This window comes from Protomyctophum parallelum (assembly GCF_964188405.1).
Source record: "Protomyctophum parallelum genome assembly, chromosome: 4".
Lineage (NCBI taxonomy): Eukaryota > Metazoa > Chordata > Actinopteri > Myctophiformes > Myctophidae > Protomyctophum > Protomyctophum parallelum.
The window spans coordinates 6633763-6647474 of record NC_139700.1 but is presented as its reverse complement, the minus strand read 5'-3'; the positions used below and the strand labels follow the sequence as shown (position 1 = coordinate 6647474).

Sequence of the window (13712 nt, the reverse complement as noted above, 5' to 3'; positions counted from 1 at the left end):
TGAGAAACGCCTATGTTACCTATGAAACGGAACTTACGGTAAATAGTGGTAAATGGTGCATTTACATAGCGCTTTACAATGACTGTGCATTACATTCACACATTCACGGTGGCGGAAACCATGCAAGGCACCAACCTGCACATCAGGAGCAATTAAAGGGACACTTCACCCTTTTTGCAAAAAAATATATGTTAATGATGTTTAGAAGCTTTAGAACACTTTCCTGGAGATCTTTATGTGTGAAATATGTGGTTTTAGATATTTTAGATTGTAGCAGTGAGCCTGTTGTCTCTGATGTCATGGACACTGGGCTCACTTCCTTCCTGGACTACATGTTGTCTCAGTAAGACAGCTCTCCCCCTATCCACAAGGAGGAGCAGTGCACCAAAGAATTATGGGAATTGTAGTCCAGGAAGGTAGTGAGACCAGTGTCCATGACATCAGAGACAACAGGCTCACTGCTACAATCTAAAATAACTAAAACCACATATTACACACATAAATACCCCCAGGAAAGTGATCTAAAGCTTCTAAACGTCATTAACATATATTCTTTTGCAAAAAGGGTGAAGTGTCCCTTTAAGGGTTCAGCGTCTTGTTCAAGGACACTTCAACACTAACTCTGGGGGAGCCCCGGATTGACCTGGGAATGTTGTGTTCCCATCCAGCCTCTCTACAGGCCACTCTACAGCTGGGAATGTTGTGTTCCCATCCAGCCTCTCTACAGGCCACTCTACAGCTGAGCCATGCCACCCCTGACTCGAGATCTCCTGCTTGGGAGTCGGGACAGTATTATAAATTACTGTATTTTATAACAAGCTGCTTGTCTGTATTCTTTTCCACATCATGGTAAGCTGAGCCTCTTGTTACATTATAGCTGTAATCAAATACAGTTATAATAAGTTATAATAAGCAGATTAAATGCATTGTATGTTTATAATGCATAACAGACTTCTCTTAAGTTAGGGCAATATATTTTATGAATCAATAAATAAATAAATAATTACTGATTAATATCGGGGTAGGATTGGCTTAATTTAACTTTTCCCCGTAGCCATCATTTTAGACAAAATCCAGCGTAATACTTCAGGCTAATCTTTAGTGATTCACATGTTTTTTACATTGGCAAATCACCAACATGTATGATATATTCAGATTATGGAGGTTAAGTGATTAAGTGGTTTGATATCAAGTTTAATACCCAACGGAGTGTATAGTCATCATGATTATGAAGGAGGGAATCGGCCGTAAAAATGCACGGCCAAAGTTATTGGACTTTTGGACCAGAGTGGGAGTGGGTCAGTGGGATGATACAGCGAGAAACAAAATGAACAGACCAACATAATTCTATTATTGTAAGATGTGATTCTGAGGAGCAGATGTCTTGGCATGGTCAGAAGGGATAGTAGTCAAATTGAATTCAAATTCCCCCGAATTACATTATCAATTTACTCAAGCCATGAACCTCCCCTTCAATTTGAGGGATGTGTTCAGGCAACAGAAATGGCTTACGGCTGGCCTGAGCTTTTCTATATATTAAAGTCGATGATGAAGCAAGCATTGCTGTATTTTTGTGTGTGGAATTAATTTTACAGTGCAATGACAATGATATTGTACAATAATACAGTATATACTGCATGTCCATATTAATATATTCATATATGTATAATTACTTTTACCTTTTGTATGTAATGTGCTATGTACAGCAATGAAATATTGATTTGACTTTACAAAGGGACCATAGCAGGCGGCTGACAAATTCACAGATAGTTTTTGTCGACACACTCAGATTATGATCTTTCAGCTCAAACAGTTCTTTACATGCCGTCTCTCATGGGGCTGTGTCGACAGCCCCATACACATAAATATAGCTATCTGTCCTTAAATATACACTTGAATGAGCACGTTAATCACACCTCACTGACACGGTGTGGCATGTCACAGAGTTCATGGTCTATTCCCGTTTCTTTCTTCAAAGGTGGAATGAGAGTGCATGAGTCAAAGGGAGAAAAGATGACTGTTCTTTTCCTTTATTTCTTTACGCTGTATTGTATAGTACAATTATGACTCTTGTTATGTACTACTGTAAAACCTTTGAGGCCACAGTTGCCATAGACAACCAGTGGCTACTTTCAAACACAGCAGGGAGAGAATATCTTTCTTTATCACTCTCCGCTGTGTCACTTTGTGAGAAGCAGCCTTTGCTACACAGTGCGCACAACACTACATGTCCATCTGCAGACAAAGTCTGTCTTTTTGCAGGCAAAGTCTGTCTGTTTGCAGAGAAAGTTTGTCTGTTTGAAGAGAAAGTCTGTCTGTTTGAAGAGAAAGTCTGTCTGTTTGAAGAGAAAGTCTGTCTGTTTGAAGAGAAAGTCTGTCTGTTTGAAGAGAAAGTCTGTCTGTTTGCAGAGAAAGTCTGTCTGTTTGAAGAGAAAGTCTGTCTTTTTGCAGGCAAAGTCTGTCTGTTTGCAGGTAAAGTCTGTCTGTTTGCAGAGAAAGTCTGTCTGTTTGCAGAGAAAGTCTGTCTGTTTGAAGAGAAAGTCTGTCTGTTTGAAGAGAAAGTCTGTCTGTTTGCAGAGAAAGTCTGTCTGTTTGAAGAGAAAGTCTGTCTGTTTGCAGGTAAAGTCTGTCTGTTTGCAGAGAAAGTCTGTCTGTTTGCAGAGAAAGTCTGTCTGTTTGCAGAGAAAGTCTGTCTGTTTGCAGAGAAAGTCTGTCTGTTTGAAGAGAAAGTCTGTCTTTTTGCAGGCAAAGTCTGTCTGTTTGCAGGTAAAGTCTGTCTGTTTGAAGAGAAAGTCTGTCTGTTTGCAGAGAAAGTCTGTCTGTTTGAAGAGAAAGTCTGTCTGTTTGCAGGTAAAGTCTGTCTGTTTGCAGAGAAAGTCTGTCTGTTTGAAGAGAAAGACTGTCTTTTTGCAGGCAAAGTCTGTCTGTTTGCAGGTAAAGTCTGTCTGTTTGAAGAGAAAGTCTGTCTGTTTGCAGAGAAAGTCTGTCTGTTTGCAGAGAAAGTCTGTCTGTTTGCAGAGAAAGTCTGTCTGTTTGCAGAGAAAGTCTGTCTGTTTGCAGAGAAAGTCTGTCTGTTTGCAGAAACAGTCTTTCTGCATGCATCCTGCACATTCTGCAGTCTGTCCTTCTGTTGGCATACACACTCTGGTCTCTGGGCACACAGGCAATCTCTGACAGCAGTGGAACAAAATGTCACCGATGCTTTTGTGAGGACCCTATGGCTTCATTTTTATACAGTACTTAAACCGCACGCACGCACGCACGCACACACACACACACACGCACACACGCACACACGCTCACACACACACACACACAGCTCAGAGAATCTTTAACAACCCACGACTGACAGTTGACCATGGTCACGGACGTCTCAGTACTGTCAAGGCTGTCAAAGACAGCCTTGACAGTACTGTACACTGTACATGTACTGTACATGTAACTTGTTTTGTCCACCACTCCCATTTCAAGTCATCTCTGATCAAATACGTGCCTGTCCTCCATTCTAGAGAGTCATAGTGAGTGTGTATAGCCTACTGCAGTGGTTCACAATTTATTTAGCCCATGAAAAGACCCAAGAAAGAAATGCTCAAGACCCAAACTAGTGAAAGCTCACAATTGTGTTAACCAAGGGCAGTTTCCAGAGTGAGTGCACCTGCTTTCCTTTCTTTAACTAGTAACTAAAGTTTTCAAATAATTGTAGCGGAGTTAAAGTAATCTGAGATGTAGTGGAGTAAATTAAGTAAGGTAAAAGTTCCTCAAAATTGTACTTATAAGTACAGTACAGTACTTGAGTAGATGTACTTACTTTACAGCACTGATCAGTAGAGGCCTTCATAAAACACACCTGCCTGGGTCTCTGTGGAAGGAGAACAGATCACTGTGTGTTCTACCAGGCAGCTGTGCTGGCAAAGTCACAATGGAATCCTCATGGATAAATGCTAATCCAAATTCACCCACACTGGAAAGACCTCCTGCGAGACAAACAAACACACAAACACGCACGCATGTTGTGGAACCTGAAAGCTCACAAATATTTGCTTGCTACAGAGATGTCACTTTCCGATTTGGACGGTTGGCTCCATTATCCATTAGCCAAATTAAATGTATAGTTTTAGCACCGTTCATGACCTCAACTTCATTGAGGTGGTTAGCCTATATTGGATCAATCTGAGAACACATCGTCAATAAATAAAGGAAAAACAGCGCCTTCTTTTCCTTGAGTCAACAGTCTGTCTTGAGAGACTAATATTGGATAGGTACAGTGGAGAAAGAGACAGGAGGCACAGAGTGAGAGCTGGGGAGTGGCATGCAGCAAATGGTTCTGGCCGGCCAGGAATCGAACCAGAGACTTGCTGTCTCATGTTGTGCACTAGGCTAGGGTTCTGCAAGCAACGGGAAATGTTGAAAGCAGAGGAACACCTAACACCAACCGTCCTTACTGAAGTTCTTGGAGACATCTGGACTTCAGAAGTGACACCACTCTCCTGGAAAACGGGCCTCATCATTAAATTACCAAAGAAGGGAGATCTGTCTAATAACTAATTGCAACTGGAAGGGAATTATGTTGTTACCAATCACCAGCATATTCTCAGTCGAATTATTTTAAATAGAATAAGTGATGCAGTTGATCACCTTCTTTGAAAAGAACAGGCAGGGTTTCGAAAAGGAAGATCCTGTATGGACCATATATTCACACTGCACGGCAGATAATGGAGCAGAGCAATGAATGGAACGCTACCATCTATGCCAACTTCATTGACTTTGCTTCGACAGTGTTAATCGACCAGCACTATGGAGAATGCTCAGCCATTATGGGATTCCCGATCTATAATTTACGATCTATAATTATATAGAGACTGTAGTGCTAGAGCTATGTGGTTCCAGCCTCACAGAGGAATTCATTATTAATTAAAACCGGAGTCAAACAAGGCTGCTTGCTATCCCCACTACTTTTCTCGCTCTGCATAGACTGGCTTATGAAAGAAACCACACGAGAAAACAAAAGAGGAATAACATGGACACTCACAGAAACTCACAGAAACTCGTTTAGCCCATCGCCACCAGGACATTCAAAGTAAAACAGAAGACTTAGTAACATTTGGCAAACAGATCAGTCTCAACATCAACACAGACAAAACTAAACTGATTAAGTTATAGTTAAATTCACCTATCTGGGTTGTAAGCTAACAACAGGGCAGATGTCCAGAGCAGGATCTCCAAGGCAAGGGGAGCCTTCGCCATATTGAAGACCATATGGAGATCATCAAAGATCAGCACAAAAACCAAGCTGAGTATTTTCAAGAGTAACGTCCTTGGGGTCCTACTGTATGGGGCAGAGTCATGGAAAGTGACTCAGGCCATCTGTCACAAGCTGGACGTGTTTCAGACAAGATGCCTTAGACGAATACTAAGAATATTCTGGCCCATGACCGTCTCCAATGAAGACCTTTACCGCAGCACAGGCTTGACCCCACTGTCAAGTGTCATCAAGCTCAAAAAGTGGATGTGGATAGGTCACGTGTGCAGAATAGACCCAAGTGCCATCCCAAGGGTAGCCATGAGATGGACACCACCAGGGAGGAGAAAAAGAGGCCGACCCAAAGAGACCTGGAGAAGATCTGTGGAGAAAGAGATGAAAGAACTTGGATGGACCTGCAATGGGGCCAAGTGCAGCACTGGGCAGTAGACAGACAGCATTGGCGTTCATTGGTGAAGATCTTATGTGCTATCCAGCACGAAGAGGATTAATTCAAGTAAGTAAATAATTTACATGCAAATGTGAGTGACTACATATTTTGAAATAGTTTATTTTAAACCAAAAATCATGTCTCTCACACCAGTTTGCCAGAGATCACAGCTCCCTTGTGCCAATGTTGGCACCGGTGCCAAAGGTTGCCTACCCCTGTATGCACCCTAACCACTTGCATGTATATCAAGTCTCCCACACACTTCTTTTTTAAGATAGTTGTCATGGTTACGGGGCATAAAAGGGTTCATGATCTGTCTCTATTGACAGTCCTATATGATCTCATGTCTTACTAGACATGATGTCTACTATTATGTCATTGAAGAAAGGACATCATGTCTTACTAGACATGATGTCTAGTCATTGAAAGGACACAGACACAATAGCAATTATTCTTTGATTTAACGCTGTCACCTCTTGACAACAGTCATTACAGTACACCAGCAGCTGAAGGACAGAAACTGAACCTGAACTCTGAAAGTGCTGAATCAGATCTATTCAATACAAACTGCCAGAGAAATGTCTGTCACAGGAAGGTTACAAGTAATTAGATTCACAATCAACTTTATAGTCACATCACATGATTACAGTTGTTAGAGTGGGAGAATAGAGAGCAAAGGAACATTAAATATATCACAGTGTTGAGACTTGAGACATTGTTAGAGGTTGATTGTTTTGAAGGAAAATATAATGAGAAATGTAAATGCGTGTCAACAGCTGGAAGTGTTTTGTTTGTCCTCCATTTCGTTCAGTTAACTTCAGATCAGTGAAGTCCCTGAGGTGCAATTAGAATGTGTGCAGGGTTTTTTTAAGAAAACATGGTGGGATTCACTCCTGGTTTTCTGTTATTGGGACAAACACAGCATGCAGTATTATGACGTAAATGCAACAGAGATGTGTGCTCTCTTTGTCTTGTCACACACACACACACACACACACACACACACACACACACACACACACACACACACACACACACACACACACACACACACACACACACACACACACACACCAATTTAACAAGTGTTTTCCCTTTTTTCTAGTCCGATTATTCTCTCCACAGCTATCAAAGAAGTCTTCAGAGTCACTGAATCTTGACAGACTTAATACTGACTGCATGTATTTGTTCATTTACCAAGGCTTATACCTTCCCGCGGAGTGCTGGCATTTATCTGTTGTTTTTCATTCCATCATTAAAGGTCAACGGCAGCCACATGGGCACTCCCAGAGTCCCAGGAAATCTGGGAGTTTGAGGTCACACAATCTTTTCGGCTAACCACCGGGCTACCTACCCTCCCAGATGCTTGCCCTGACCTACTGTAGAGTGATGGAAAGAGAGAGCGGTGACAATTCCCTTCACTCAAATGGACAGTGCAGTACAATTGCGGCAGAATAGTCTGTTTGTGCCTCTGCCCTGACCTAGTCTCGCATAGCCCAATCTGGGAACCTCCAGTCTGGTGCATCTCAGAGACAGGACAGGTTGCAGGAGGAAGGAATTAAGGCACTGGAGCAACTCAGACAAGTTTAAGCCCTTATTTTATAATCAGGGTTTATTCCTACGTAAATGTAGCCTTTGCAAGTGCTACAGTATATGTCAAGTGCTACGGGCTAAGATGGAGCCTGAAGAGGTGTGTTTTCAGACTACGGCGGAAGATTGGGAGTGAATCTGCAGTTCTGATCCCAATGGGACATTCATTCAGGTCTACAGGAAGTACAGGTCTACTATACAGCAGGAAGTTCTAGTAAGCTGGACAACTACTGTATCCCTGAACTCTGTCGGCATAAGTTATTCATCTCCCTGCTGTGAGATGGAGGTAAAACTGCAAAGTGGGAACGAGGTTATCTTTAACCACACACACCAAACCTTGCCTAGACATAACCATCTCTAACCTACTATACAGTATATACTGTATATGCTATAATGAATAGCAGTCCATAATATAATCAAAAGATTCAGAGAAACTGGAGAACTTTCTACGCGTACTAAGCGGCAAGGCAGAAAACCAACATTGAATGCCCCTGACCTTCGATCCCTCACTGCCATTCTGACCGGGCACCCATTTTGGTGTTGGCATCGTGTTATGCTTTAGCTATTGAAAAATAGCAGATCTACAAGCTCATATGGTGCCACCGAGTGGCGCGATACGAGCTTGTAGGTCTGCTATTTTTGAAAAATCAAAAAAAACGACTGACATTTTTACAATCTGATCTCAGGTCAGAATGGGTTAATCAGACCAGTGTGTGTCCGGCGGAAACCTCGTATGAATCTGATCCCAGGTCAGAATGTCCCTGCTTATTTCAGCAAGACAATGCCAAGCCACATTCTGCGCGTGTTACAACAGCGTGGCTTCGTAGTAAAAGAGTGCGGGTACTAGACTGGCCTGCCTGCAGTCCAGACCTGTCGCGCATTATGAAGCGCATAATACGACAACGGAGACCCCGGACTGTTGAACAACTGAAGTCGTAAATCAAGCAAAGATGGGAAAGAATTCCACCTACAAAGGTGTTTGAGTGTGAAGGGAAATACGCAACACCGTAACAAACCGAATAGAAAACATGCCTGCTTACTGCTGGGGAGCAAAACAGAGAGTGGGATGGTAGCTTCTTTCTCAAGTCTGACACACAAAAAGGTACAATGCTCTGCCTGGAGTCTTGCAATTACCTGCAAAAAAGATACAGAACAGGTCTGCTCTACTTACTGTATGTGTTACATGATTTCGTCATATGGGGTCAGTGGCTTTGTCATCTCTGTATCCGTCTACCTGCAGTGTCCCTTTTAAGCCCATTCTGACCTGAGATCAGATTCTTCTACATCCTGACAGTTTTCTGAAAAAGCTATGTTTCTGTCGATCTTAGATTTTTCAAAAATAGCAGACCTACAAGCTCGTAGCACGCCACTCGGTGGTGCGCTATGAGCTTGTAGGTCTGCTATTTTTCAATAGCTAAAGCATAACATAATGCTAACACCAAAAGGGGTTCCCGCCCAAAATGGGTTAATTAGTCCATACCCTGTATATTGACATGTCCGCATATATGGGCATGTTTAGCATGTTTAGCAAGAACAGGCCCTCCCACTCCTGACTTTTAGTGTTTGCTTTAAGCAGTGATGTCATGTCGCAGCCACAGTGTGCGCCCCTCACTTCACACTAGTGTGATTTTGTGCGCCCCTCCTATATTCAGCGATTAGTGTAGATTTTGGTTTCGAATTGCAGCTGTCCGTAGGTGTTTTGGGAAGTCTGGAGCCTTGTTATAAGGTGCTGTGGATTGATTGATTGATTGATTGATTGAAGTATATATTAAAGGTATATTCAGTGATTTCACTTAATTAAAATACCACATGTTTTTTTGTTTTGTTGTGATAATCCTCCCTATTATAGAGTGTGCTGACCATATAAGGAGTTCCTCCCTGTCCCCAGGTAACCCCTGGGGGTAAAAATAACCTCTCTATCCAATCAGGAGGAGCCTTCCACCAATCACGAGCGAGCGGGGGCGGTCCTTGGTGTGTGTGCTGTTGGCCTGTCACGTGTCCCCCCCACTGTAGTGCGTGCATGTGCACATCTTGTTACGGGGGCGAACTGGGGTGTTTTCCAAATCACTGAATGCTCCTTTAACAGTTTTCAGAATCTCAGTACATTTCAAGCACAACTCAATACAAAAACTCTTAACTGTGAGTGGACTTGTTTACAAGAGGGTCGACCGTTTTCAATTCACCAGGTACCAAGATAGTTGTTGTCAAAACCAATTGATTTTAGCTTTTTAACCAGTATGGAGTGGATCACGGTGTTGAAATCTTGAGGGACCTGTCCCTGTTTGATGGAGAGGTTAACATGGAGCCCGCCAGAACCGTAGTAACCGTATGGATTAAATTAATCGTGAAGCCCGCCAGAACCATAGACTACGTTTTTATATTCTGTAATCCATGTTTTGATCGGATCGAATCGTTAGCTGCCGCTCGTTAGCATAACAGTCAAAGTGGGACAGTGGCCGAGGCCATTTTGAAGATGCGCGCGCATCCACTTGCACTCTATATGCTGCTTTCAATGGCCTGTATCTCCAAATCGGCGCAATGAATGTCGTTTCTGGTGAAAACAAGGTTTTTCAACGGCCGACAGAAGGCGCTGTGATAATCGCAGTCAAGTTTTTACACCACCGACCGAGAGAACATCAACCCGTCAAGACACCACACACAGCATTTTGCCATTGTCATTTGGTACAACGTTGTTGTTTTAAAATGTGCTATATAAATAAAGATGGTATGGTATGGTATGGTATTGTAACATCCGGTTACGGATATTTGCCTCTTAAAAATAAGGGTTGTGCGCGTTGGCAATGCGCGATATATAGATTAATTAATCCTGGCGGTCAAACGGTTTTAATTGGGTGATGATTGGAGCTATTGATGTGTATAGGATCTTCAGTGGCGTGCACAGACATTTAGAGGGGCAGGTGCTCAAGTGAAAAAAAGGGCACCTTGTGCAGCGCATTTTGGTGCTTAAGCTATTGAAAAATAGCAGATCTACAAGCTCATAGCACGCCACCGAGTGGCGCGCTACGAGCTTGTAGGTCTGCTATTTTATTTATTTATCGAAGAACCAGTGCACTGACATAGAAACATAGCTTTAGATTGTGGGGGCCTAAATAATATAGTAGAAGCGTTTTTTATCAAGATTTGATCAATGTCACCATGGTCCACACGCTACAAAAAAAATAAACCTTTTTTTTCTTCTTTTTTTTTTAAGAGCACATTGCCAAAAAGGGCAGGGGGTGCTCTAGCACCCCCTAGTGTCTATATGTGCAAGCCACTGAGGATCTTGATGTGATATTGCAGAATGAGAAACAGGGAGACTCAGGTCGTAACGTCTCTTCAGTAAACATGGTTTATTAGAAAAGGTTACACATCACACCTGTGTTAATGAACAAAATGGACCGTTCAATATCTCCTTTATAGTTCGAAATGTCAAACATGGGTAACTACTATCACTACTTTTGGGAATGTAAGTGTACATCCAGGTTCTGGGGCCAAGTGGCACGTGAGTTAACCCATTCTGACCTGAGATCAGATTCATACGAGGTTTCCGCCGGACACACACTGGTCTGATGAACCCATTCTGACCTGAGATCAGATTCTAAAAATGTCAGTCGCTCTTCGATTTTTCAAAAATAGCAGACCTACAAGCTCGTATCGCGCCACTCGGTGTGTATCTTGATTTGTTTTTCTTTTCGCTTGCTTTTCATTTGGTTTTGCTTCCCATGGTATGGTGTGAATGATGGCGCAGATCCCGTCCTAATGTTGTTTTTTTTTGTTGTTTTTTGTTTATATGTTATGTCAGTTGGCAAAGTATGTCCTTTGTAAAGGTTTGTAAAGTAAGTAACTGTATGTGAAAAAAATTAAAAACCAATAAAAATATTAAAACAGAAAAGGTTATAAGTCAATCTGGCTGTCCGGTGCGAGGGACATAGCCTGGCAAATAAGCCAGACCGAATCAGCCGTTTGCAAAACAAAATGCCTGCCGGCGGATGTGATTTGAGTCTGGCTTATTAGCCATGAGGCTACGAGGGACAGGCCATCTGAGTACGATGCCAGTCCGCCAGTTCAGTTTCTGTATATCTCCCGTCCGAGGCTGAGTCTACCAGTCTATGTTCCATCTCTGTCCACCGCCCAGCAATGTATTAATGTGTGTTGGACCCCACTGGTGTGTGCGTTCAAGCATGCTACCTTCCAATCACCAGTCTGCGTTGGCTCAGAATTGTACTAGGGAGATTCTATAGTGGTCTTCGCGTGCTTGTGACGTGCGTGTGAAACGTGCGTGTGATATGCGGGGGGGGACTGTAGGTCAGTGAAGGATGGTTCCCTTCAAATGTTGTGTCTGTGCTTAATGCTATCAGTGTGTGGCTGGGAGTGTGTGGGTGCCGTGCGTGTTCGTGCATGTGACCCTATGAGTCTGTATGTGTATGTGCAGTACTGTATGGCCTGTGTGTGTGTGTGTGTGTGTGTGTGTGTGTGTGTGTGTGTGTGTGTGTGTGTGTGTGTGTGTGTGTGTGTGTGTGTGTGTAAAAGGAAAGGTACTATGTTTACCCAGGGTAACTGGACTAAGCTCAAGAACTTGTTTACAGCCAGGCCCAGTGTGTGTGTGTGTGTGTGTGTGTGTGTGTGTGTGTGTGTGTGTGTGTGTGTGTGTCCAGCTGTGTGGACCTATTGTGTGCGTGTGTGTGTGTGTGTGTGTGTGTGCTTGTCTCCCTATGGCTCTCTCTATGGCCAGTGAGCTAGTGTACTTTACCTAAATATGTGTATTATTAGATACGTAATGTCAATACACGACAGATGAATGGAGAATGTACTTCATATCATATGTGGACGAGCAAATCGTTTATTTGTCCCATTGACAATGAATGGAGAATGTATGTCACATGTGGACAAATCGACATGTTACGTCATGTTGATGTATACGATGATTAAGCCCCTCACTTCACACGGGTGTGATTTTATCATTCATTGTTGGCACCTCAAGGAGGAGGCCAGACCCATATGACCCAAGGAGACGGGTTGGAACATAATGGGCAGGCTATCAGAAAGGTAGGAAGGTGCTAAACAATTAAGTGCCAATTAAAGGGATTTCCTTAAAGAATAAGGATGGTATAAAACTAACTGGAGTGATATTCTCTCATCTTGTTTTTTGTTTGTTGAGTCTCGTCAGATACTTAAATTTGTATTTGCTAGAAATACTCGGATAAAGGACAAATCAAGAGACACATGCAGGGGAAAGAGAGAGTTGAGATGAAAGCCTATATGTATAAAGACTAAAAATGCTAAACGAATAACTCAACACAGTAAAATCCTCAGTGTTACTGTATCCATTTGTACCTCCGATACTGTAGGGTAGCCTATATACAGTATATGAAACCAAAGCTCAAACCTCCGTTTCTTTTGTTGACGTGCCTTCAAGTGAATTGGGACAGAGCGGAGATGGTTGAATGGCTGCATGGGGAGCAGGGGGCGGGGGGAGGAGAACGCTGAACTTCCTGCGCTCAGAAATAATTGAGCAGCGCGGTGAGCGCCAACTATTCATTGAAGACACACACCACTGTCCTTGTTGTAGCCTAGTAGCCGGGAGGAGCGCACTACACTGGCTCAGTGCTTCAGCACCACGGCGCAATGGACAGCGCTCGGGAGTAAAGACGGGAGAAAGAGTGAAAGAGAAAACAAAACAAAACAGGTTTGATAACCCTGTCCCAGCTGGCCCAGCTGTGGGATAATAACACGTCGCAATTTCGGATTTGTGAAAACTTGTCACAACTAAAATCTTCCAAGACAAATACTATAATAGCGGTCAACAACATGTCTCTGTTTCTTATAGAAAAATCGCCTCATTAAGTTCCACCGAAGTGCAAGTGATTGGAGCGCAGGGGCTGTTTTTAGAGGGTGTGAGCGCGTGAAAGACGTCGGCGCGTGGAAGAGGGATCAGCCGGCGTGAGGATGCTGGAGGGCAATGCCTGCAGAAAGAGAGGATGAGATTTGTCGAAAGGCACTGGAGCTGCTCTCGGACCTGTGCTCCAAGGGAGAGGTGCAGAGCGACAACTGTCTGGACTTCATCTATTACTTCAGAGACTTGGCAAGACCACGTTACACAGACTCAGGTGAGCCTGCATGTGCTTCTTGTTGTATAACGGTTGTAGGCTACCTGACAAAAGTCAAGTGTATGGTTGTACCTGACAAAAGTACCCTCTCTCAACATGTTTTGTTTACACTTATGGTGGTTAGAGAATTTATATGCAGGCCACATTAGCCTATAATTGTAAATTTCCTTTAGTACGGTGACGACTAGGGTCTACTTTACTATACATTTAGACCCCCCCCCCCCCCCCTTTTAATTATAAGAAATATAGTTATCCAAGCTGCATCAGAGGCTGCTACTTTAATGATTACATTTCATAAGATCTTTCCCTGCAAGATCCTATAAAA

General features: G+C 43.0%; 1 protein-coding gene across 1 annotated transcript in view; it reads left to right on the top strand.

Annotated features, from left to right (window-relative positions):
- Nucleotides 1-13230: 13230 nt before the first annotated feature.
- syt9b (synaptotagmin IXb) overlaps nucleotides 13231-13712 on the top strand; it is a gene marked incomplete at its 3' end in the record, with an annotated part of 40819 nt that continues 40337 nt past the window's right edge. Inside the window, exon 1 of the mRNA XM_083763046.1 lies at nucleotides 13231-13387. Within this exon, the coding sequence (XP_083619172.1) occupies nucleotides 13240-13387 (148 nt within the window). The 5' untranslated portion in view covers nucleotides 13231-13239. The remainder of the gene's footprint in view (nucleotides 13388-13712) is intronic.